At 42.5% G+C, this 23,646-nt stretch overlaps 1 protein-coding gene across 1 annotated transcript; it reads right to left on the reverse strand.

The window, feature by feature from the left end:
• Window positions 1-6,506: 6,506 nt before the first annotated feature.
• CYP2R1 (cytochrome P450 family 2 subfamily R member 1) lies at window positions 6,507-18,927 on the reverse strand. Its single transcript, XM_016195438.2, has 5 exons — window positions 18,703-18,927; window positions 13,681-13,822; window positions 11,505-12,137; window positions 10,659-10,988; window positions 6,507-9,593 (listed from the first exon to the last, which is right to left on the reverse strand). Exons 1-5 carry the CDS (start codon window positions 18,925-18,927, stop codon window positions 9,418-9,420), a joined length of 1,506 nt encoding a protein of 501 aa, XP_016050924.2. The 3' UTR covers window positions 6,507-9,417.
• Window positions 18,928-23,646: the final 4,719 nt, after the last annotated feature.

The raw sequence follows: 23,646 nt of genomic DNA on the forward strand, positions 1-23,646 counted from the left end.
CAATTTGGAACATGAGGAAACAAAAAACACCCAACCAGAAGAGCAAAAAGAAAAAAGAATCCAGAAATAAGAAAATAGTATAAGGAGCCTCTGGGACAACTTCAAGAGGCCCAACATTCGTATTATTGGGGTACCAGAGAAAGAAAGAGAGCAAGAAATTGAAAACCTATTTGAAAAAATAATGACAGAAAACTTCCCCTACCTGGGGAAAGAAATAGACTTACAAGTCCAGGAAGCACAGAGGGTTCCAAACAAGAGGAACCCAAAGAAGCCCACAGCAAGACACATCATAATTAAAATGCCAAAGGTTAAAGACAAAGAGACTCTTAAAAGCAGCAAGAGAAAAGCAATTAGCTACCTACTAGGGAGCACCCATATGACTGTCAGCTGATTTCTCAACAGAAACCTTGCAGGCCAGAAGGGAGTGGCAAGAAATATTCAAAGTGATGAAAAACATGGAACTACAACCAAGATTGCTCTACCCAGCAAACCTATCATTTAGAATTGAAGGTAAAATAAACAGCTTCACAGATAAAAAAAAAAAAAGCTAAAGGAGTTTATCACCACGAGACCAGCACTACAGGAAAAGTTGAAGGGTCTTCTCTAAGAAGCAGCTAATGAACAAAAGAATCTGATGAACTAAATAGTTCCAAAGACACTGACGCATGCAACAGACGATCATATTTCAAGGAAAGAGGGAAGGGGGGTGGAGGGTGGGAAGAGATTAACCAAAGAAGTTATATGCATATATGCATGACCCATGGACACAGTTAATAATGGGGTGAAGGCCTGGGGAGGGGGTGGGAGCAGAGTGGAGGGGGTCAATTGGGGGGGAAAATTGGGATACCTGTAATACTCTCAACAATAAAGATAAATTAAAAGAAAAAAAAAAAAGAAAGAAAAAGGCAGTAAACTCCCTGACATTTATCTTAGCAATATATTTTTTTCTGATATATCCTTGGATATGGGAAACAAAATACTCACTACTGACATATCTGATAAGGGGTTAATATTTAAAATTTATAAAGAACTCATGCAACTTAACACCCAAAAAACAATCCAATTTAAAAATGGGCAGAGGAACTGAATAGACGTTTCTCCAAAGAGGACATATGAAAGATGCTCCATGTCACTAATTAGAAAAGTGCAAATTAAAACCACATTGAGCCCGGCCAGTGTGGCTCAACAGTTGAGCACCGACCTACGATACAGGAGCTCGGGGTTCGATTCCTGGTCAGGGCACATGCCTGGGCTTGGGTTCGGGCTCGATCTCCAGTGGGGGAGCATGCAGGAGGAAGCTAATCAATGACTCTCTCATCATTGATGTTTCTCTCTCTCTCTCCCTCTCCCTTCCTCTCTCTGAAATCAATAAAGATATATTATAAAACACATACACACACACACTAAAGAACCGCACATTGAGATACCATCTCACACCTGTCAGAGTGGCTATCATCGATAAATCAAGAAACAAGTGCTGGGGAGGGTGTGGAGAAAAGGGAGCCCTCATGCACTGTTGGTAGGATTGCAAATTGGTGCAGCCACTATGGAAAACATTATGAAGTTTCCTCAAAAAATTAAAAGTAGAATTTCCTTATGGCCCATCAATTCTACTTCTGTGTATTTATCCAAAGAAACCCAAAACACTAATTCAACAAGATATATATACACCCTATTTTTATTGCAGCGTTATTTACTATAGCCAAGATCTGGAAGCAACCTAAGTGCCCATCAGGACAATGGGCTAAAGAAGCTGTGGTACATATATACAATGAAATATCACTCGGCCATAAAATAGAAGGAAATCTCACCATTTTTGGCAACATGGGTGGACTTAGAGGGTATTATATGCTAAGTGAAATAAGTCAGAAGAGAACAAATACCATATCATTTCACTTATATGTGGAACCAAAAAAAACCCCAAAAAACAAAATAAATGAACAAACAGAAACAGACTTATAGATACAGTGAACAAACTGATGGTTGCCAGATGGAAGGAAGTTGTGGGGCTGGGTGAAAAAGGTAAAGCAGCCCGGCCAGGCGTGGCTCAGTGGTTGAGCGTCGACCTGGGATCCAGGCGATCAGGGTTCGATTCCCGGTCAGGGCACATGCCCGGGTTGTGGGCTGCAGCCAATCAATGACTCTCTCATCATTGATGTTTCTATCGCTCTCTCTCCCTCTCCTTTCCTCTCTCTGAAATCAATAAAGATATATTAAAAAAAAAAAAAGGTGAAGCAATTAACTAGTACAAATCAGCAGTTACAGAACAGTCACAGGTATGTCAAGTACAGCATACGGAATATAGTCAATAATACTGTAATAACTATGTATGGTACCAGGTGGGTTCTAGATTTATGGGGGGATCACTTCATAAACTATATAAGCCTCTAGCCACTATGCTGAAACTAAATATAAAATATTGAATGTCAACTGTAATTTAAAAATAAAAAATTTTTTGAAGTTACCCTTTCATCATTTTTGAGATAAAGAGAAATGAAAGAGGGGAGGGAAGAAGGGTAAAAGGGAGGGAGGAAGGAAGGAAAAGACAAGCCCAGATTAGAAGGAAACTTAAGTTTTAGGGATATGAACAAAAGAAACTACAGTAAATGTATTTAATGATAAAATGTTAGTCATTTCTTTAAACAGACAAGGGTTCTCACTATCATTACTTTCCATCAACACTGTGCTGGAGGTTCCAAACACAGTAAAAAAAATAAAAGCCACAATAATGGAAAAAAAAAAAGAAAACTGTCATTTACAGATAGACTGCCTAATAGAAAAATCCCAAAGAATTTTGAAAAAAGGTATTAAAATTTTTAGAATAGTAAATTTAGCATTCCCACATACTATCAGTATACAAATTTCTACTGCATTTAAAAAATGTTTTTATTGATTTTTAGAGAAAGAGGAAGGGAGAGGGAGAAAGAGAAACATCGATGTGAAAGCACACCTGCCTGCCGGGGGTCAAGCCCAAAACCTGAGCACGTGCCCTGGAGTAGAACCAGCCAGCAACCTTTTGGTGCCCTGGACAACGCCCAACCAACTGAGCCACACCAGCCAGGGCTCTACTGCATTTTGTATAGATTCTACTGTTACCAGTTTTAGTTAGGAAACAGTCCCAAGTTCAGGGTTCCAGACTCACTTTAATTCTCTTGAAGAGGCTTCACACATACTCAAAATTCCCCACTGGGGGTTCCCTGCTCTAAGGAAAGCTCTTAAAGAGAATATTCACAGTTAATTGCTTCAGGAAGATGGTTAAGTGGGGATTTGGTTGCTACAGCTTTGTCTTGGTCTACATTATCATCCTGAATGAAGACACAGAAGGTCCAGAGATATGAAAAAACCCACAAATAAGAAAGTGAAATTCCAGAAGAGTAAATATGATTCCTTGTATTTACATTCAAACAACTGCTTTCAGTAAAGGATACATGGGGAAGGACAGGTTTAGTAAGACCTCTAAAGATAAAAGCCGTGGGAGCTGTTGTCAATCACCCACAAGCATGTTTCTCTGGCTTTTTAAAAAATGCAAAGGGGCCCTGGCTGGTTGGTCAGTGGTTAGAGCATCAGCCCTCGGACCTAGTGTCCCAGGTTTGATTCTGGACAGGGGCAATGTGCCTTGGTTGCAGTTGCAGGACTGATCCCTGACCCCGGTCAGGATGCAGGAGGCAGCCAATCGATGTGTCTCTCTTACATTGGTGTTTCTCTCTCTCTCCCCCTTCTGCTCTCTCTGAAAAGCAATGGAAAAAATATTCTCGAGTGAGGATTAAAAAATAAACAATCTCTTTTTAAAAAAATTGCAAAGGGTACCTTAAATTGCATTCCTCAAAATATACAGTCTGTATCCACCCATGTTGTAATAGCCAGATATGTTCTAAAAAGGAACACTGGTAAATGAAAAGAGGTCCATAGAAGAGTGATTAGAACCAAATTATATAAAGAACCTAAAATATTTAGTCTGTAGAAGCAAAGATTCACAGGGGAACTCAAATGAGAAGTATGTTTTTTTCCCAAATGTTTAAAGTGGGGGCCACATATTTAAATACCCGTAAGACCACAAAGAAATCGTAAATTAATTGATGTGGACTCGGCATAGTGCGTACGTGTTTATCACTTTCAAAAGCCACAACTCGGCTCCAATTGTTTGCCATTCAAAATGCCAGCCCAGCATCAACAGAACTTCACATTTTTAAAAGAAAATACAGATTTAGAATCTTTACTTAAGTTTTAGTTTTAAAATTAAACCTAAGTGTTCTGGAACCAATTCCCGTGTGCGGACGTAGTTTCCCCACACCGGCAACAAGCGATTCTCTGACACCAGCTGGGTGTCCTACATTTCAACTCAATTCCGACAGTTTCCCAAAGATACCATCAGATCCTACAGCTTAGGTGCTCAGTCCTATAGGACTGCCCTGTGCTTCAGATGCCAATCACTGACCCACCAGCTACAGACTGGAGGTTCCCAGGACTCGTTCCTGGAACTTCAGGTGCCAGTTGCAAAACCGGGTCATTACCCAAACTTCTGAACGACTAGCTATAAACCAGATTTCCACCCCCCACTCCCCACCCCGGGTTCGATTAATTTGCTAGCGTGGCTCAGGAAACCCATTTACTCATTAGGTCACCCGTTTATTACAGAGGATATTAAAGGATACGAACCAACATCCAGATGAACAGACGTGTCTTCCCAGAGTTTGGGTCCGGGGTGGCACAAATGCCTTCTTTTTGGGGGGGTTTTATGGAGGCTTAATTACACAGGCATCTCCGAGTAACTCGTTGGCTATTGGTGATTGGCTCAACCTGTAGCCCATTTCCCTCCAGGAAAACCGGGTGGGACTGAAAGTTCCAACCCTCTAGCCTTGGTTGGTTCGCCAGCAAACCCCTTCCTCAGGCACTTTCCAAGTCATTGATTAACACAAACCCGGCAGTGGCGGATGGGGCTTGATCTGAATGACAAGACGCCCATTTCACCTTATGGCTCTGGAGCTGCTTTTCAGGACTGAGGATAAGAGGCCAAATATTGTAACAAAAGATGTTTCCATTGCTCTTATTATGCCGGAAATTCACAAGGGTTTGGGCACTGTGAGCCGGGAACTGGGTGAAGACCAAATATGTGAGAAATATACTTTGGTTATCTGAATGACCAAATGTATACTTATTATAAATCGCAACATTGCAAACCTTTAATCAATCATCACTACGTACAATATTTGAAAAACAGTCACTGTGCTTCGTTGAGTATAGAGGTTCACTTGCTTTAGAAGGTGATTTATAAGTGGAATATTTTTACATTAAAAATGAGTACAATAGGTAACATGTTTAATGTCTTTGTGAAATATAAAGAATACGCAAAAATATACACAACAACATAAAATATTATAAAGTAAATGCCGTTATACAGCAAACATTACCTTCTCCCCAGAAGCCCTCTCAGGCTGCATCCCTACCATCACCCCTCCCCTCCCTGCTGGAGAAAAGCCCTCACCTGGCTGCTGTTGGTCCGCAGTGTCCCACAGCCTGGGTGAAGGTTATCGAAGCTGCGTGGAACTTTCTACATTAAGTCTTTTCTTTCAGCATCTAAAGATATCATGCTGTTTCCCCGCCTGCCATTGTCTCTATTGTGAAGTTGGCCTTATTGTTGTTGCTTTGAAGTGATTTTCTTCCCGTTTACCCTGAACAGCATTCCTAGGGCTTCTTGAATCTCTGGCGTGGTGTCTTATTGGAAAATCCTCAGCCATTAGCTTTTCAAATATTATTTCTGTCCAATTCTTTCTCTTCTCCTGCTCTGGGTTTCAAGTATACAATGTTAAATATTAATATTATATCCCCTACGTCTCTTATGCTCTTTTTTCTTGTTTTTCTTTTTTTATGTATTTTCCGTCCTTTTATCTCCCCGTGTTTAATTCTAGGCAGTTTCTTCACAACATTTCAGCTGTGTCCAGTCTGCTATAAAACCTACCCACTACGTTCTTAAATTTATTGTTCAGTTTTAGAAGCTTCATTTGATTTTCTTTTATGGTTTTCAATTTTCTGATGACTTTCTCAATCTTAACATGTTAGGTTTCCTAGAAGCAGAACCTGGGCTTGGAATTCCTGTGCAACTGATATTGAGACAGGTCAACAAGCCAGGACAAGTGGAATAGAGAAACTGAGACCAACAGCTGAACAAACTGACGGAGCAACTTACAGCAGATACAGAAGGTCACCTCCACAGAGATAACATCTAGACCTCAGTTGTACTTCAGCTCCAGACCCAGGAAAGCAGCAAAACCAGGTGGGTAACACTAGGACTAGTGGCGATGACTGAGGACCTCCTGCCCTGACACTGACCAACCTGTGGAGACCATGGCCCTGGGGGAGCACAACTAGAAAACTGATGAATATTCTGCTGAAACCCTCCCCTAAGATCTCCTCTAGAGATAAAGCCTCAAGACAAAGGACCAGCTTGTGCTCGCCCTCTGCGGAGCAGCCCCCTACCATTCCCTTTCCCATCTTCCCTCACAGGTAGACCCCCATGCTTGTAACCAGGGCAGCAACGGGCAGTGGCCCCTGGTCCCAGGCTAAACCCTGAACCTGATCCCAGGGCCCCCTTTTCTCTGACTTCCCAGAGAGCAAGGGGGCACCGGCCTAGACCCCCTGTTGCTTCTTCTATGCTAAGCCCTTTCTGGTTTTACTGTCCCCAGCTTGGACTTGTAAAACTTTTCCTGCGTGAAGTCAAGAACCCACACACTACCAGCTGGCCCTAGGCAGACCTGCCAAGGACCAGCTCCCATTTCTGGTAACAATATTATTAAGGAAAGCTCTTAGATGAAACTTTTAAGAGAAGCAGGATAGGGCAAGGGAAGAAGCTCAAGGTATTTATGTGGCCAAAGTCCTTACCCTGTCCCATAGGATGGAGTTCTGGAGCACCAATAGCATCACACAATTGTCCTCCTTGAGACAAGAAGGGTGTATGTGACTTAAATACTCCTGGATTAGTCTGTTACTGCCTTCCAGGGAGGAGGTGGGGTGAGGGGACAGTGGTGGTCATGCTGATCTCCTAGGGAATTCCAGGAGAGGTGACCCCATCAACTGAGGACAGTCCTCTAGAAATGGGTATGAGCAGTCAACACTTGTGGATGGGGGTTGAGGTAGAGTTGGAGTGAGCAAATCCACCTAGTAAACAGAATCATGGTAGAGCACTACCAACATATTAAGCATGTTTGTGGTAAAGTTTGCAGTTGATTAAATCTGTATCTGCTGAAGGTCTCTCTTGTCTATTGTTTATTTTTATTTCAATCAATATCTTGTCTCCTTGTATGCTAGTTATCGAGTGCCAACATTGTATATAAAAAAAACTCAAGAAATATTTGAGGCCTAGGATTTTCATCTTCCTCCAGAGAGGACTTGAGCAGGCTGCTGGGGCATTCACATTGGTAATCTTGAATCGCCATAAATCAATCAGGCTCCGAGGCGATTCAGAGCCTGGCTTCAGCGTCACTGGAGCCCATGTGTTTCACCCTTACTCTGAGAGTATAGCTTTTCGAGTCCCTTGGTAGGCCATATCTCCAATCTTTCAGCCCCTAGCTCTGTGAGTCTATCAAAAACTGTGTTAACTTTCTCAGCCCGCTGAGGTGTCTCTTCCAGATTTGGTTCACAACTCAGGAACAAAAGTGGGACATTCCAAGCTTACTTCTCCAGCTTTCCTCCTTCATTTAGACCTTGGCCCTGTAATTCTTCATTACCTAGTGTTATGAGCTTACCCTCCCCTCCCAATTCACATGTTGAAGTCCTAACCCCCAATACCTCAGAATGTGACTACCCTGGAAGGCAGGGCCTTTAAAGAGGTAATTAAGTTAAAATGAGGCCATTGTGAGGGCCCTAATCAAATCTGACAGGTGTCCTTTTAAGAAGAGGCAATTTGGTATGGGTGTTATATAATTTTTGCATCTCTGTGCATAAATGAGATTGACATATATTTTTCTTTCTTTATAGAGATATGCATTTGGTATCAAAATTATCCTAGCATTAAAGAAAATGTCATTAGAATTCACTGGTGAATTCATTTAGACCTAGAATGTTCTTCGGAGACATTTTTTAAAAGTATGAGTTAAATATCTTTATTAGTTATAGATTTAGATTTTCTATTACTGCATGCATCAGTTGTGGAAAGTTGAAGAGCTCCGAAGACAGTATTTTATACATGCTGCACATTAAAATCATTTGGGACCTTTAAATCCTCAGAGGTTCCAATTTAATCTGGGTATTAGTACTTCGCAAAAAAAATTTTTTTAATTAAAAAAATCTTTAATTCCTTGTGGTTTCTATTTTAATCATCTATGTATTATATATTTACTACATATTTTTATTATATATTATACATAAATGAATACAATTACTGGTATATAATCAAAATTTTAATGAATGAAAGACAAACACACTAAGATGTCTCACTTCTACTCTTTTCTCAGTCTCTCAGAAATCACCATTTTCATTAGTTTCACATTAATCTAGCTAGTGCTTTTTATTCAAATATAAGTGCATATGTGTATTTATACACATACTTTCTTCTTCCCCATGTCATACAAAAAGGGAACATATTTTATACATATTTTATGCTCTCTAAGAAATCACTCAAAATATACTGGTAGTAATCATTTATCGTGGTTTTTGTGAGAAAGGAATTTAGAAATGGCTTGGCTGAGCAGTTCTTGCTCAGGATGTCTTATGAGATCGCAATCAAATGCTAGCTGCAGTCATGTAAAGGTTTAAGGAAAATCTACCTCCAAGGTGGCTCATTACATGGTTGGCAAATTGATCTTGGCGATTTGTGGGAGGCCTCAGTTTCTCTCCATGTGGGCTTCTCCACAGGACTGCTTGGGTGTCATCATGGCGTGGTGACTGGCTTCCCCTAGAATGATCACTCAAAGAGACCAAGGTGAAAAGCTACAATGCCTCTAGACAAGCCTTAGAAGTCATACATCACCACCATCACATTCTACTGGTCACACACACCAGCCCCGATTCACAAGGTTGTGTATACCAGGTGAAGATCATTGAGGGTATTTTTGGAAGCTGGCTACCATGTTCTGTATGTAGGTTTTCCTTTTTTATTGTTGTTTTTTAACATGATTTATCCTGGAGATCGCTTCATATCACTACACAGAAAACGTCCTCATTCTTTATGGAGCTGTGTAATATTCTACTGCAGGGTATCCCATAGTTTATTCTACCATTTCCTCTGTTGATAGATATGTGTTGTTACAGCAGCTTTTTTGTTTTGTTTTGCTTTGTTATTATAATAAGTACATCAGTGAATAACTTGACACTTATGTCCCTTCATTATGTGTTCAAATTTATCTGCAGAAGATATTCCTAAGAATTAGGGTTCAGGGGGTGAGATGAACATACAGCCCTGTCCCACAAGGCATCTGTGCATTTTCAGCGTCTCTCCACACAGATAAGGTAGGGCTGGGGTTGCAAGGTCATGCCTAACCTGGGCTTCAGGTTTGGAACCAGCTCATGTGGAAAATGCAAGTGAAACCGCTGAAGCAGTGCTGTGAAAAACAGGAACATTTCCATCCGAGCGAGCTGTTCTCCAAGACAGTGTCTTCTTCCTAAACAGAAAAAACATACATCATCATTTTTTAAAAATCCACAATACTCACCAAAATTTATGTCTAATACATGAAATTTTTAAAAAGTTAGAAGAGGATATTCTTATTAAAGAATTTTCTTAAACTCCGAAGAATAAATGTTGGCTTTTTATCTCCCAGAAGCCATTTCTTTACCTTCTTTTGTCAAATTGTAGACTTTCATAAGCTTATTAGTTCCCTACTTCACCGGCACATTGCAATAGAGCCTAAGATATGCCATGAAAGATCTGACTTGAAGTGTGACATTTTGTTCTATAGATCCAAAAGAAGGTCATTTCATTTCAAATGACTCAATGCGTACCCTTCCCCAATTAAAGAAAGAGTTTCCAGTCCATCTTCCAGGGGTCTTGTGATCTGTGCACTTTTTCACTGCAGAAACAGTATTTTTGAAGATAAGGTATAATAAACTGGGAGCCAAGAGAGCTAGAGTCTAGTTTCACTTCAAATTATGAGTCATTCTCCTCCCTGGGTCTGTCTCTCAAGCTACTTGTTACTGACCTTCTAGCCCTTGAAGTTTTTATTACAAGCCAAAAATCCACTTGCAAAAAAAGTTTCAGAAGTCTGAGCTCTCAAAAGTTTCTCTCTAGATACTAAATTAAGGCTTGTTTATTCTGAGTAGAAATGTGTTGATGACCTCTAATTAAACTATTCTCTCCTGTAAGAATCAATGCCATGTCTTCAGAGTTGGAATATATAATTTTACAACAGAATGCTTCAGATTAAGATGTTATACTAATGCCCTGGCCGGTGTGAGTCAGTGATTAGAGCGTAGGCTCACGCACTGAAGGGTTGCAGGTTCGATCCCCATTGGGACCCATGCAGGAGGCAACCAATTGATGTGTCTCTCTCACATCTGTCTCTCTCTCTCTCCCCCTCCCTCCATTCTTCCCTTCCACACTCCCTAAAAAATCAATGAGAAAAAATATACCCTCGAGTGAGGATTAACAAACAAACAAAAAGATGTTATACTAATGAACCATCATTACACTTTGTCCTGAAGTTATGCCCCTGTGAAAGTTCTCTTACCTAGGGAGAAAGGAACCAAAGCTTCTTTCTTGGAAAAATATCCACTGCTGTCCAGAAATCGCTCAGGGTAGAATATTTCTGGGTCTCTCCAGTACTTTTCATCGAAGTGTACAGAATAAAGATTTGTAATTACTGTTGTGCCTTTAGGAATAGAGTAACCACGTACAACTGCATCTTCAGAGGTTGCATGGAAAATCCCTAATGGCACTATATTACAGAATCTTAAAACTTCATGCAAAACTGCCTCAGTATAAGGCATTTTGCACTTGTCGTCCCAAGAAGGCTTCCCACTGGGTCCCATAATTAAATCAATCTCTTTCTGAACTTGTCCTGTCAGAGAAAAAAGTGTTCAAGTTATTATACAATGCTCAAAAAGTGTATCTGAAGTAATTTCCCTTTGGGATAAAACAAGGGATAACATATAATAAGTCAACAGGGTATGGGGATGCCCAGATTCAGATTTTTCATTATCCGGGAGTGCTATTTAAATATGTTGTGAAAAACACATTAAGAGTAATAAAAATCAAACCTAGAATTGGAATAACATCTCACTCTCAGCAAGGAAAAGAGTAAAGCATAAAACTTGAATTAAAACAACCAGGGTTGGGGTCCCAGCTCTGCCACTTCCAGTGAATGAACTTGGGCACGTCGGCCACTCAGCCTTTTCCTTCATTTATAAAATAGGCATAACAAATAGGTTTGAAAATTCTTTATAACTATTAAATATTTTTCTTCTTGGCTAATGCCACAGGAGTTTTTAATAAAATGCTTTGTACATGGCCAAAGACTCTAAAACACGTGAGCACTAAATGTAAGTTCAGACCTTGAGATCAAGAGAATCCTCACCTTGAATGTTAGGATAAAGGGCCATGAAAAGAATTGCCCACCGTAGCACGTTGGTTGTAGTTTCTGTCCCAGCAATGATGAGCTCACCCACGGAGAAAATTAGGTTTTCTTTGGAGAAAGTAGATGACGGGTCATTTTTACTCTGATCCATCTCATCTAAATAAGCGTCGACAAAATGCTGAGGTAACTGAGGCTTTCTGTTAAGAGAAGCTTTTTCAATAAGCCTGGAGAGAAAATCGTAGACCACAGCAGCATTTCGGAAGAGCTGCTGATGTTTTCCGAAAGGTAAGATACCAACCCACGGAAAGGCATTATACAGGAAGACGGAGGCGCTGGCAGCCAGCTCCACGTTTTCACTGAACAATTCAATCATGTGCTGGAAATCGGTGTCTTCGTAAGAGAACCGTTCTCCGAAAATGATCAGATTGGTTATGTTTGAAACAGCATTTGTTATTAATTGTTTCAAGTCAAAAGGTCTATCTTTGTATGTCTCAATAGCATCAATGAAAAATTTGGTTTCTTCTAAAATTTTAGATTCAAATGACTTTTGGCCGTATCCAAAGTAGCGAAAGCTGTTCACAGCTAATCTTCTGTGATCAACCCATCCTCGGCCATATTTGGAATTGAGTAAGCCTGAAAAAAAACAAAGGTAAATTTTATCATTCCTGCATTTCTGTATCTAACAGCTAAAAAGGCTATGGAGGGGGGAAAAAAAAGATGGTTAGTCATTCTTCTCCAAATTATCTTTCTATAAAACTAAAACTAGACCCAGTGGAGAAGCCCTGTTTTCTGCTACTCATTAGCCATAGAATATTATAAACATACAAAGCTTGTCTCTTACCATCTGGGGACAGGCAGGAAAGACCTATAATTCTCCCATCACAGGACACTGGACAGTCTTGTGTAATTCAACCTGGGCGAACTAGGCCCAGGCGGCCTTATTACCCACCTTTTACTATAAGCCTAATTTATAAAAGACAAGTGACTGCATATTCTATGGGCAAAATTATATTTTGGACTAAACAAACACCTGAAAAGTATATTGCTAGAATTTAGAACTTTTCTGCTTTAGCAGACTAGATTTTAGAATACAAATTTCCTCCTGTTAAAGGCATATGTTACCTAAGATAATTCTGGCAGAGGCAAGGGTGGCCTGAATGGGGTGTCAATGTACTGAAAATACTCAAGCCAAAAAAAACCAGATTACTATGGCTGAATGTTTGTGTCCCCGCAAAATGCATAAAATGTATCTGACTTTAGCGTTCTATTTTAGACTTTCTGTGCTGCTTTCTCCTCAACAGTTCTGTTAACTTTTAGCCTTTCCCCTTTGTTGAATATGGAATCATCCAACACTGATCAACACTAAACCATAAAAAATCCTAGTCCTTGCCCGAATGGCGTAGCTCAGCAGTTGAGCATCGACCTATGATCCAGGAGATGGAGGTTCGATTCCCAGTCAGGGCACATGCAGGAAGCAGCTCATCAATGACTCTCCCTCATCATTGATGTTTCTATCTCGCTCTCCCTTTCCCTTCTTCTCTCTCTGAAATCAATAAAAGTATATATATTTAAAAAATCCTAGTCCTTTACACAAATACCACAATTCTTCCTTTATATAGCATACTGATCAGTGGCTAAGAAAGGCTGCTTCAGCCTCTATAATCTTATAAGCAAAATGATAGTAAAAATGTCACCAAGTACCCAAAACTGGCTTCAAAAGACACTTGATTCCAGTGTGCCTGCACATGTGTGTATTCCTAACTTGTTTCACAAAACTTACATATATTAAGTGCTAATTCTTTAAAGCATTATTTGCAATATTTATTAGAACTGGATTAGAACAGTAGAAGTAGCATGTACTGGTCTAAAATACACAGGTGGGCAAAAGTAGGTTTACAGTTGTTCATATGAAAAATAATACATTAATTAATAAATAATCATACAAGAATAAACTGTGGTTCGAGTACTCACAACTGCAACCTTACTTCTGCCCACCACTGTATTACTGTAATGCAGCCTGGAAGTCCTCAAATACTTGGGTCTGTAGCCTAAATATTAATACTTTCCTGTTAATCAGTATAATAGAATACTAACTCTATGTGCTAAATTTACATAAAATAAGAAATGTGATTTAAAATAGTTCAGTAAATCATTAAATAGGTGAAAATAAACGTACCTCCCATTTTTGTCATCTTCATGAATAAAGGCAGGCATGGTCTGTCTGCAAAAATTTCACTTTGATGAACAAGGCATTCCTTTACTACATCATAGCCATTTAGAACCACAGTTGATATACCTCCGAGATCTAAACTGAAGATCTTTAAGAAGAAGAGAAAAACATTTCAATGGCAAAATATATGGAGAAATATAACCATGGAAATTAACATGTACTAAGCCAGCTCTCGCAGATTTGTTACTTTCCTGAAAACGTAGGCACTTAATATTCACCTGACGTGTGGAGAGCCTTCTCTCTACAAGGCCTGTCAAACACTATGATTTTATTACACATCCAATGCCTGAAGACATAATCTTTCAAACGGTATAATGGAAGGAGTACTGGACTTAGAAGGCCTGGGTTCCAGTGTAAGCTTTGACATTAAACAGATATAGGACCCTATGCAGAACCCTTAACCTTTTTGGGCATGAGGGTTGCCATTGAAAATATGGTACTTGATTTAGATGCTCTTTTAAGATTCATTCCAATTCAAACATTCAGTGATATCTAGGAATTTCCTTTTATTTCCAAGATGAATGGAGAAGCAGTACCATCTACAAATCATTTATTACTCCAGACTTCAGTAGGGAAGGGGACTGTCAAAGCATAAAAGACAAATGTGAAGTATAAACATATTATAACTAGGCCCATTTGTATTTGGGTCCCTGGATTCAATGAAGTTAACAAAGCAGGCCCTAAGGGAATATAAACTTGGAAGAAAGGCAGTTAAAATAACAAAAAATCAAATGAGTAAATTAATCTAATTGGCTTTATTGAATGACTCATGATTGGACACTCCAAAGAGGTGTAGAAAAGAAAACTTGTTCAGTACCAGTTAGGTAATGTGCTGGATAGATTTCTTCGTTCCTCTTGGCAGAGTGACCTTGCCTGAAACCATGCATTCTCTGCTAATAAATTTCCTTTTCTCACCTCCTCTGTCTTTAAAAACCTTTCCTTTTCTACAGTTCTTTAGAGTGGCTCACAGAACTCAGGAAAATATTTACTAGATTACTGCTTTATTATAAAAGGATATAACTCAGGAACAGCCATTTGGAAGAGATGCATAGGGCAAGGTGTGGGGAAAGGGAAGCTTCCACACTCTCTCCAGGCATGCTACCCTTTGCTCACCTCCATGTCACCAACAAGGAAGCTCTGCAATTCCTATAATTCAGGGATTTTTATGGAGGCTTTATTACCTAAGAGTCATCAATTAAATCATTGGCCATTGGTGACTGATTCCACTTCTAGCCCCTCTCCCCTCCTTGGAGGTAAGGGGAGGGGATAGGATTGAAAGTTCCAACCCTCTACTCCTGATTGGTTCTCCTGAATGGTAACAAGCTACCATTCTTTGAGCCTTCCAAAAAATACCTCATTAACATAAACTCAGGTGTGGTTGAAAGGGACTTGTTATGAAGAACAAAAGATGCTTTTATCACTCTTAATACTTAGGAAATTCCAAGGGTTTTAGGAGCAATGTGCCAGAAAACAAAGACCAAAACATATATTTCTTATTACAAATCAGTATCACAGCAGAAACAATAAAAGGACGGCATTAGTGAATGGGCAATGGTCCTGATGCAGAAAAAAAACAGACTGATGATTTCATTGGGATTGAAAACTGTTAATAAGAAGGCAGAACAAATAGGGGAGGCATATTTCAGGATAAAGCTGTCAGGTTGTGAACACTAGGGATTACTAAAACCAAGGAGCCACGCTTGAGGATGTTGTTATACAAGCCACATTTACTCAAAAATTTGAGATATCCATTTTGTTACCAGAACTAGCATCTATTCTGCATATGCTGTTTTCAAGGACTTTTAGTAATTTACTTATTATGTTTACACTGTCCATCTTACCACTTTCCCCCACATCCTCACCTGGCAAGAATGTAAGCTAAACAAGGGCAGGGATTTATTTTTTTTTAAAATATATATCTTTATTGATTTCAGAGAGAGGGAGAGATAGAAACATCAATGATGAGAGTCATAGATCGGATGCCTCCTGCACACCTGCTACTGGGGATGGAGCTGCAACCCGGGCATGTGCCCTGACCGGAAATCGAACCATGATCTCCTGGATCATAGGTCGATGCTCAACCCCTGAGCCATGCTGGCTGGGTGGAAATGGTAATTCTTGATATACATTTATATTTAAGATTGCCTTTAAAATGAATGTGTAAAACCTGAAGACTGGTTGTTTTTCTTTCAAGAATTATAAAGGAGAACGGAATCCACAGACTTCATAAAAGTAGATGTCACTTGAAGTGACTGTCCGTTCTCATAAGCAATTTTCAAGTCTGGGTTTTTTTCTGTGAGCACACATCTCCTAATTATAAAGCAAGATGGTGCAAAAATAAGATTCCAATTACAAATAAACCTTATAAACAACTTTCTGCTATCTCCCAGAAGTACCAGAGATAAGAGTTTCCCTCTACTTCCTTAAAAGATATAGTATATTATATCTGTATAGTGTATTAACAACTTACACTAACTTTGAGACTTTGTCAGAATTGGGAAACACCTCTAATATAATGGGAGATCTTAATGGGTATTTCACAACTAAGATAAAGATTAAATGCTACTGTAGTTTAAAAAGTTAATGTTAGGTGGTATTTAACTTAAGTCTAAGACAGAGTCAGACAAACGGTATCTACTCTTCAGCGCATACATGTGTCATTTTTGTTCCTTTTTCCTCTATTCCTCTTGCCTATTAAAAGTTTGATTTTAGCAACTCCAGTAAAGAGCCCTCTTTGTAAAGAACCACAGTGACCCAAATAGCTGTACCAGCAATAAAACTGTTTACTCATGCCAAATTCTTAAATCCATTGAACCAAATCTACCCATCCCAAGGTAAGTTTTCTTGCATGTTTCTAATTTAATTCATACTCTATTATGATAGGAGACTTAGAGGACCACCTTCCAGAAAAGAATGTTCATTGTAAATACAGTATTCCTTTCCATTCAAATCTTTATACATAAAAACATATTCCTATTCTGAAAGGAACCATTTCACAAAATTGGTTTAAAAATACATGAGTCCTGCCCGGCCTGGCGTGGCTCAGCAGTTGAGCGTCAACCTAGGATCCAGGTGATCAGGGTTCGATTCCCGGTCAGGGCACATGCCAGGTTGTGGGCTTAATCCCCAGTCGGGGGCGTGCAGGAGGGCACATGCCAGGTTTGGGGCTTGATCCCCAGTCGGGGGTGTGCAGGAGGCAGCCAATCAATGACTCTCTCATCACTGATGTTTCTATCTTTCTATCCCTCTCCTTTCCTCTCTCTGAAATCAATAAAGAGATAAAAAAAAAAAAAAATACGTGAGTCCTGGCCAGTGTGGCTCAGTTGGTTGGGCAAGGCTCTGCGCAAAAATGTTGCTGGTTCAGTTCCCTGCAGGACAGAGTACACGCCGTCTTCCAGGTTCCATCCCTAGTAGGGGACCTGCCGGACACAGCCAATGGATGCTTTGCTCTCACCTTGATGTTTGTTTTCTCTGTCCCTCTCTCTCCTTCTCTAAGAATCAATTTTAAAACTTTCAAAAATAATGATAAAAAAATAACTATTGTAGGCCTAATTTTGAATTGTAGGCCTGATAAATTGTTCTGTAATTAATAACCAAGAACGTCTGAGTAGCACTTAACTGTTCTGTTATTATTATTCTCATTATGCACATGAGGAAAAGTTAGAACTCAAAGAAGGTAAAATACATGATGAATGAGGACTCAACCTCTAGTCTCACGCTCTCCCATCTTATGATTCCACTAGAATATCATGATGCTTTATACCAACACAGAAGAGATCAAATACATTAAATGGAAATACACCCAATTCTTGGAGAACTGGAGGCTGTAAATAAAAGCTAAGAATTGTATTATCTGCTTTTCCTCAGCCCAGCTTCCCTTTAGCAATATAAACCATTAGTGAGCTGCAGAAACCCAGAATAATTCTTGTAAAACCTGGTTCAAGGATTTAAGCCTCAACCTGAAACAGCTGCCAAACAGCCCTGCTGTACTGCTCCTTCACAGCACTCGCCACAGTTTGTGGTCCACCCTTAGACAGACTTTCCCCTCACCAGATGCAGCTCCCCGAAGCCCGGCTCTTCGCCCCCTTCTCCTCTTCATCCCTAGCACCTGGCAAGAGTCTGGGTGGTTGTTGCACATAAATGAACGGACTCAGAGCCGAACAGGTGAGCTGGGCCAGTGCCAGCGCTGCCACCCGCCCGCCTGCTCCTGAGGCCGGGCGCTCTCCCGACACAGGCTCGTTCCCGCCCTTTCCCTGCCGGTTAGCAGCCGCGGGGCTGCCTGCGAGTGCCTGGCTGGCTGGGTGCCCTTTCCTCGCCGGTAAAAGGGCGAAGCAGAGGGCCTCCCCCGGGGGCCGTAGCGAGTTTAAGAGTCCCTGTTGGAAGGAGGCCGGCCCAAGCAGGCGCAGGCTCGGTTTCGCTAGGAGGATGCTCCTGGCCCGTCAGCAGGACCTCGCTCTCCCTGGGCTGTCGGGCTCCGCACCGATTTTTATTCATTCATTCTTTCACAGCCATTTGCCAGAGCCAGCCTCTCGGCCAGGGCCTCCTGAGCACTCGCTAATCCTCACCGCCAAGGCCTAGAGCAGCCGCCCTCAAACGCAAACGTCCCAGACCCGCCCGTAACCTATTAACTCGGGCCTAGAATTCCGACGCCCGCGGTGCCGGGAGGCCGTGGGGGGACCCTGGGCCGAACTCCGTCTAACGAGGGCGGGCCTGCAGGCCCACTGCGCAGGCGCGGGAGCCCCACCGGGGCGGCTCGGGGGGCGGGACGATCCGCGGGACGTGAGGGGGGCGGGGGGGAGTAGGGGTCACCACCGGGCGGAGCGCCCCAGGCGAGGGCGCGGCTTCGAGGACATCTCCCGACCCAGGAAGTAGGTTTCCCTCTAAGGCGCAGAAGCGCGGACAGGGGTCCCGACAGGTCCGGGCCAGGAGCGGCCGTCAGCCCACCCGCGAGGAAGGCCCGGGCCGTACCTCGCCGTACACCTGGCTCTGCTTCCTCATGTAGACATGGGGGAGCTCGGCTGAGGCTGCCAGCGAGTAGATGTTGCCGATAAATGGCAGCCCCGACGGACCCGGGGGGAAGCCCGTCGGCCGCCTCTGCTTGAGCAGCTGGCGGACCCCCAGCGCGAAGAGCAGCAGGAAGAGCGCGCCGCCGAGCGCCCCCGCGCACGCCTCAGCTCCGCGAGGCTCCCACATGGCCCGGGACGGCGGCCTGCGCGCCCCCGCGCCCCGCGGCTCGCCCCCTGCCCCGCCGCTCCCCATTGGCCAGAGTCTCTGAGGCCCCGCCCCAGGTCCAGGCCAATGGCTGGCCGGGGGCAGGGCGCCAGGCCCCTGGGGTCAGTGACCTCTGGCCTTGGAGGCTCAGAGTCTGCTGCGCGGAGGGGGGTGCGGCCCTTTGGCCGCGGGTGCGCACCTGCGGGGCACCGAGCCCTGAGGCCTTTCCAGGGCGTTCGCCGCAGGGCTCTGAGGACTCGTGGGCACAGCCTCCCTCGCGGCCAGCCCAGAGGGGCTTTTTAGGAGCCTGGTCCCCGGAGCTCAAACTAGAAAAACTGGAGAGCTTATCAACACTGCAGTCTTTAGCTGAAGCTGATAATCTTCAGAATCTCCGTTAGAGAACTGACCTGTCAATATAAAAAATAATAACCTTACTACTCATCTGTTCCTTCCTCATGTTTCGAGACATCTTCGCGTGTGATCCCTTGAAAACTGTGATTATGCAATATTTAGGTAATCTGAGTTAATCACACGTGTTCTCCCCTTCCTGGTCTCCTGAAACTGTTTCCTCGTGCCTTGAAACCTAACAGGTTTACAGGCCCTAGGTGTTGGGACAAGGGCACGTGTGGGGTGGAGGAGGGCATTATTCTCCCTGCTACAGGAGGGAAGCCAGGAAAATCTTCAGAGGGGATGCCAAGAGCAAAGGCTCCCATGTAGAGGCACGCCCTGTCCTCTGAGAGGGTTTCCAGTCTCACTTGATGTAAGAAATGCCCAAACTTGTAAGAATTTTTATGAGTTTATTTGAGCCACATTGACGACAATTATTGGGAAGCAAAATCTCAACAAACTGATAAAATGCTACAGAGAGTGGCAGTTTTGCACTTTATTTTATTCATTAGAATCGAAGGAGAAGACAGGTAGTTACATGAAATCCGTTGGTGGTAGATTAGGTTGGCAGGAGAAAGCAAAGGGGAGAAATCTCTGGGATTGGATAGAAAGTAAAGTAGATAGACATATACTTCTTGTACACTGGTGGGTAATAGGGTAGTTGAACTATTTACAGCACATAGAGATGGTATGTGGAAAACACGATAACAATTAGGGGTTCTGTGGTCTCTGCTCTGGTAAGAGATTGTGCACTGAGGAGTCTGAAAAAGGGGATTACTCTGACATTCCAAAGGCATGTTACCATAGATGCAAAAAGACAATAGACAGGCTCAGTGAAGGTAAAGACTGACCTTTGTCAAGGAAGATACCGGCGTAGGACGAGACTACCTGCCATGATTCGCTTTTACATAGGAAGTTTTCATTTCAGACCATCCTATGTGGTTACTTTTGGTCTCTGAGTTTGTAAAGCTGCCATGCAGGCCTCTCCTGGGTTTGTCAGGTTTAGTAGGTGGCCCCTTTCATGCCCACACACTTTGGTCATCTGGATGCAAATACACTGAAAAAGAAGACAGCCATTTGGTTAACCTTAGCATTTTCGCTGCCTGAAGTTTTGCACTTTCTGTCTGAATGTGAACATCCCCAGAGTCTGAAGATGTATTTCACAGGATCTCCAGGTACAGAATATCAACCTATTGAAACACGGTATGTTTTAGAGGATTTTCAGCCATGAAATATCTGCCTGTTGCCTACTACGAATGCCTGGTATATTATCTTTAGAGATACCTTAAATTTCTTATTAATCAAGAATCTTCTAGTGAAATGGAAAAATAATTGTGAGAGATTATTGCTAAACTTAGTCCTCAATGGCTTACCAAAGGCCAGTGGAGATGACCAAGGATGGATATTGGGACTGCGGGTGGGCCACAATGGCACTGAGGCACCAGGAGCAGAGGAATAGCGGGGATGGGAAGCCTGAGGTCAGCCCTGCCTGCCTTCCCCAATATCCTCAGGCTTGTGGCATCTGGTCTGGCCACAACTGTTATGCAGTATTGGTATTCTGTTCAAGAATGGGCCCCTCTTCTATCATTTATATTAAAAAAGAATTTCCCTTCCAAAAATATCCTGCCATTCACTTAAATTAAGGAACATTCCTTCTTTGGCAGTCTCCCGCTGGCTATAGTAGCCCAAGAGAGCTGGAATCCTGGCAGCAGCCTTACTGCTTTGGTGAGTGACTGCTCCCCTGCCCCACCGCCCCTTGGGGATGGTGGGAGGCGGGTTTTCAGAAATCACTCAAAGTTTCTCAGAACACGGATCCTCCCGTCATCATTTATCATGGTCTGTCAGTGCTCAGCAGAGAAATAGCTCACTGCATTTGCTTCTAGAGTGACAGAGAACGTTTGTCTATGAAGTTTTATCAAGACAGGGATGTTTGGTGGGACAGGAAGTGAAGGATTTCACTGTTTTTGGCAGGGACCCTCTCTTCAGCATGCTGCATGGAATAGGTGCCTGGAGAAATGTAAAAATCCTGCACAGGCCTCTGACATTTCCACGTGCAGATAGTAATGGCTTCAACGAGGACAGTACTGCTGGACTGGATTAAAAGCCTCTTTCTTGGCCTTTGGGAACTGTCCCTCCAGGGCTCATTCTGAGGGCCAGTGTCAGATGAGAGTGCCTCCAGGGCTCCCTGCCAGTTCATAGATGGCTGTGACCTGAAACCCTGGCCTGAGCCCTGGGTTCAGTCCTTCCCCAGGGCGCAGTGATGCAATGAGCACAAATGTGCCTCCTTTGCACATTCCATTATGGGCACTCACAGTTGTGTTTCACCCGAATGAGAGGAAGCGAGAGTCAGAGGAAGTACCCAGCCAAGCCCTATTAGAGCCCGAGGCAAAAGGGAAAAAAATCAATAATACTAATCTTGGCCTATCAACAATTCAATATGTTGTTCATCATGGATTTTCACATTAATCTGGATGTTAACGTGTTACATTAGAGTATCACCTTCATTACTGAGCTTTTGGTGACCCCTTTAAATTTTGCTCCTGACGAGAATGCCTCACCTGCCTCACCTTAGTCCCAGTCCTGGAGGCACTCTCACCTCATGATTTGGATGACAGTGTTTTATAGGAACCGAGAGCGCACACTTTGATCTCCCTGGCTCTCTAAGAGCCAGGCACTGAGGCAGGGCTATCATGTACAGCTCATTTTGTTCCAACAACTTTGAAAATATCTTTTTCCTTCAGGAGAGACATTTGTAGGTACCTGGTGGCACAGAATAGTTATTTCTCTGGGGTTTTGAAGACCAGCATTTTGAATGTGAGGTAGGGAGGGCATAATTTTCTGGGCCTGCAGGAGATGGGGGGGCCAGTAAGACTTCCCACAGGAATACCTGGCTTCCTATTTTCTGCCAATCCCCAAATTATCTCAGCCAGGCCTGCTCCAGCCTGCCTTCACTGGGGGGCCTTATGCAAATGCTCTCGACCACAATGGCCTCCACACTTGAGATGCTCCAGCCTTTATTCTCCTTATCACTCAGATCAGCTTTTATCTTTCAGTGCCTTTGCTTTTCCATTAATGATTTGATAAGAATGACTGGATTTCTGGAGGGAAGGATCCCTGTCTTATTCTTCTCCTGAATTCTAACACCCTAGAATTCATTGCTAGTCACACTAACATTCATTGCTAGTCACACAGTGCTCCCTAAATCTATGGGGGATGATTGTCAAGACTTCTCCCCAGAGGGCCCTCTGGGGAGAGTGTTTTATGCCATTTTGCAGGCTCCAGCAGAAGATCTAGTTTGCCTCTGGATTGATCCATCAGGCAATCAGGTTGGAAAGCGTTTGTCTTACAGCAAGGCATTGAGCCATCTGTAGAAAACTTACACCGAGAGAAGCATGGGACCAGACACGAACGTGGGTCTGTTTCAGACAAGCAGGAATGAGCCCCACTGATCTCTGGTGAAGGGCACAGTTCTCCTTTTCCTGTCTCTCCTGAGAATCACTCACCCCTCCATATGGGGCTAGAGAAGGAATTATCCTGATTGTGCCTCACACTGCAGCGACATATCTTTGTACCTCTTGACTACATCCTGGAAGGCACAGAGTGACCTGGTATTACCGAAAAGCAGTGGAGGGTTAACATGGCACAAAGTTTACAGTCACTTTAGAGGATTTCAGAATTGAAAGGAACATTAGGAAACATTCAGTCCAACTCAATCTCAGTTTTACAGATGTGGAAACTGAGGCCCCAAGCGGACAAACAGCTCACTCAAGGTCATACACTGCGTTGGTGGCGGGAACAAGAACACAATGTGCTGATTGCTGGGGCTTTATTCTTTCCCTTTCTCAGGCTGCCTCAGCAGAGTGAGAGTGAGTTAAACCTAAGATGTGATAATACGAGGCATGCCAAGGCAAAGTCAGTTCACGGATGTTTGAGTTCCAATTTGAGTAAAATGGGTGAATTTGTTTAAGCAGATTTATCAACACAGAATAAATTGAGTTGAGAAATTTTCTGCTGGTGTGAAACATCTGTCTCTTACTTTGATGTAGTGAATTATTTAGGAAAATCTAGGACTTACTCTGAAATCAGTGGGCAAATACACAATTTTTTGCTACAAAACTGGAAGTTTCTCACACACTGGTGTCTTTGGGAAATTTATATACTGTAATTGTATCTTTTATTACAATCAGTTTAGTCCTGAAAGAGCTGAATTTTGAGCAGAAACCATTGTCCCAGAGAACCAGGTGTCTTAGAAAATATGGCAGAAAATAGAGAAGTCTGTTGACTAATGTATTTTAGTAAAAAGCCTACGGTAGA

Source organism: Miniopterus natalensis, chromosome 11 (genome assembly GCF_054644295.1).
Source record: "Miniopterus natalensis isolate mMinNat1 chromosome 11, mMinNat1.hap1, whole genome shotgun sequence".
Taxonomy (NCBI): domain Eukaryota; kingdom Metazoa; phylum Chordata; class Mammalia; order Chiroptera; family Miniopteridae; genus Miniopterus; species Miniopterus natalensis.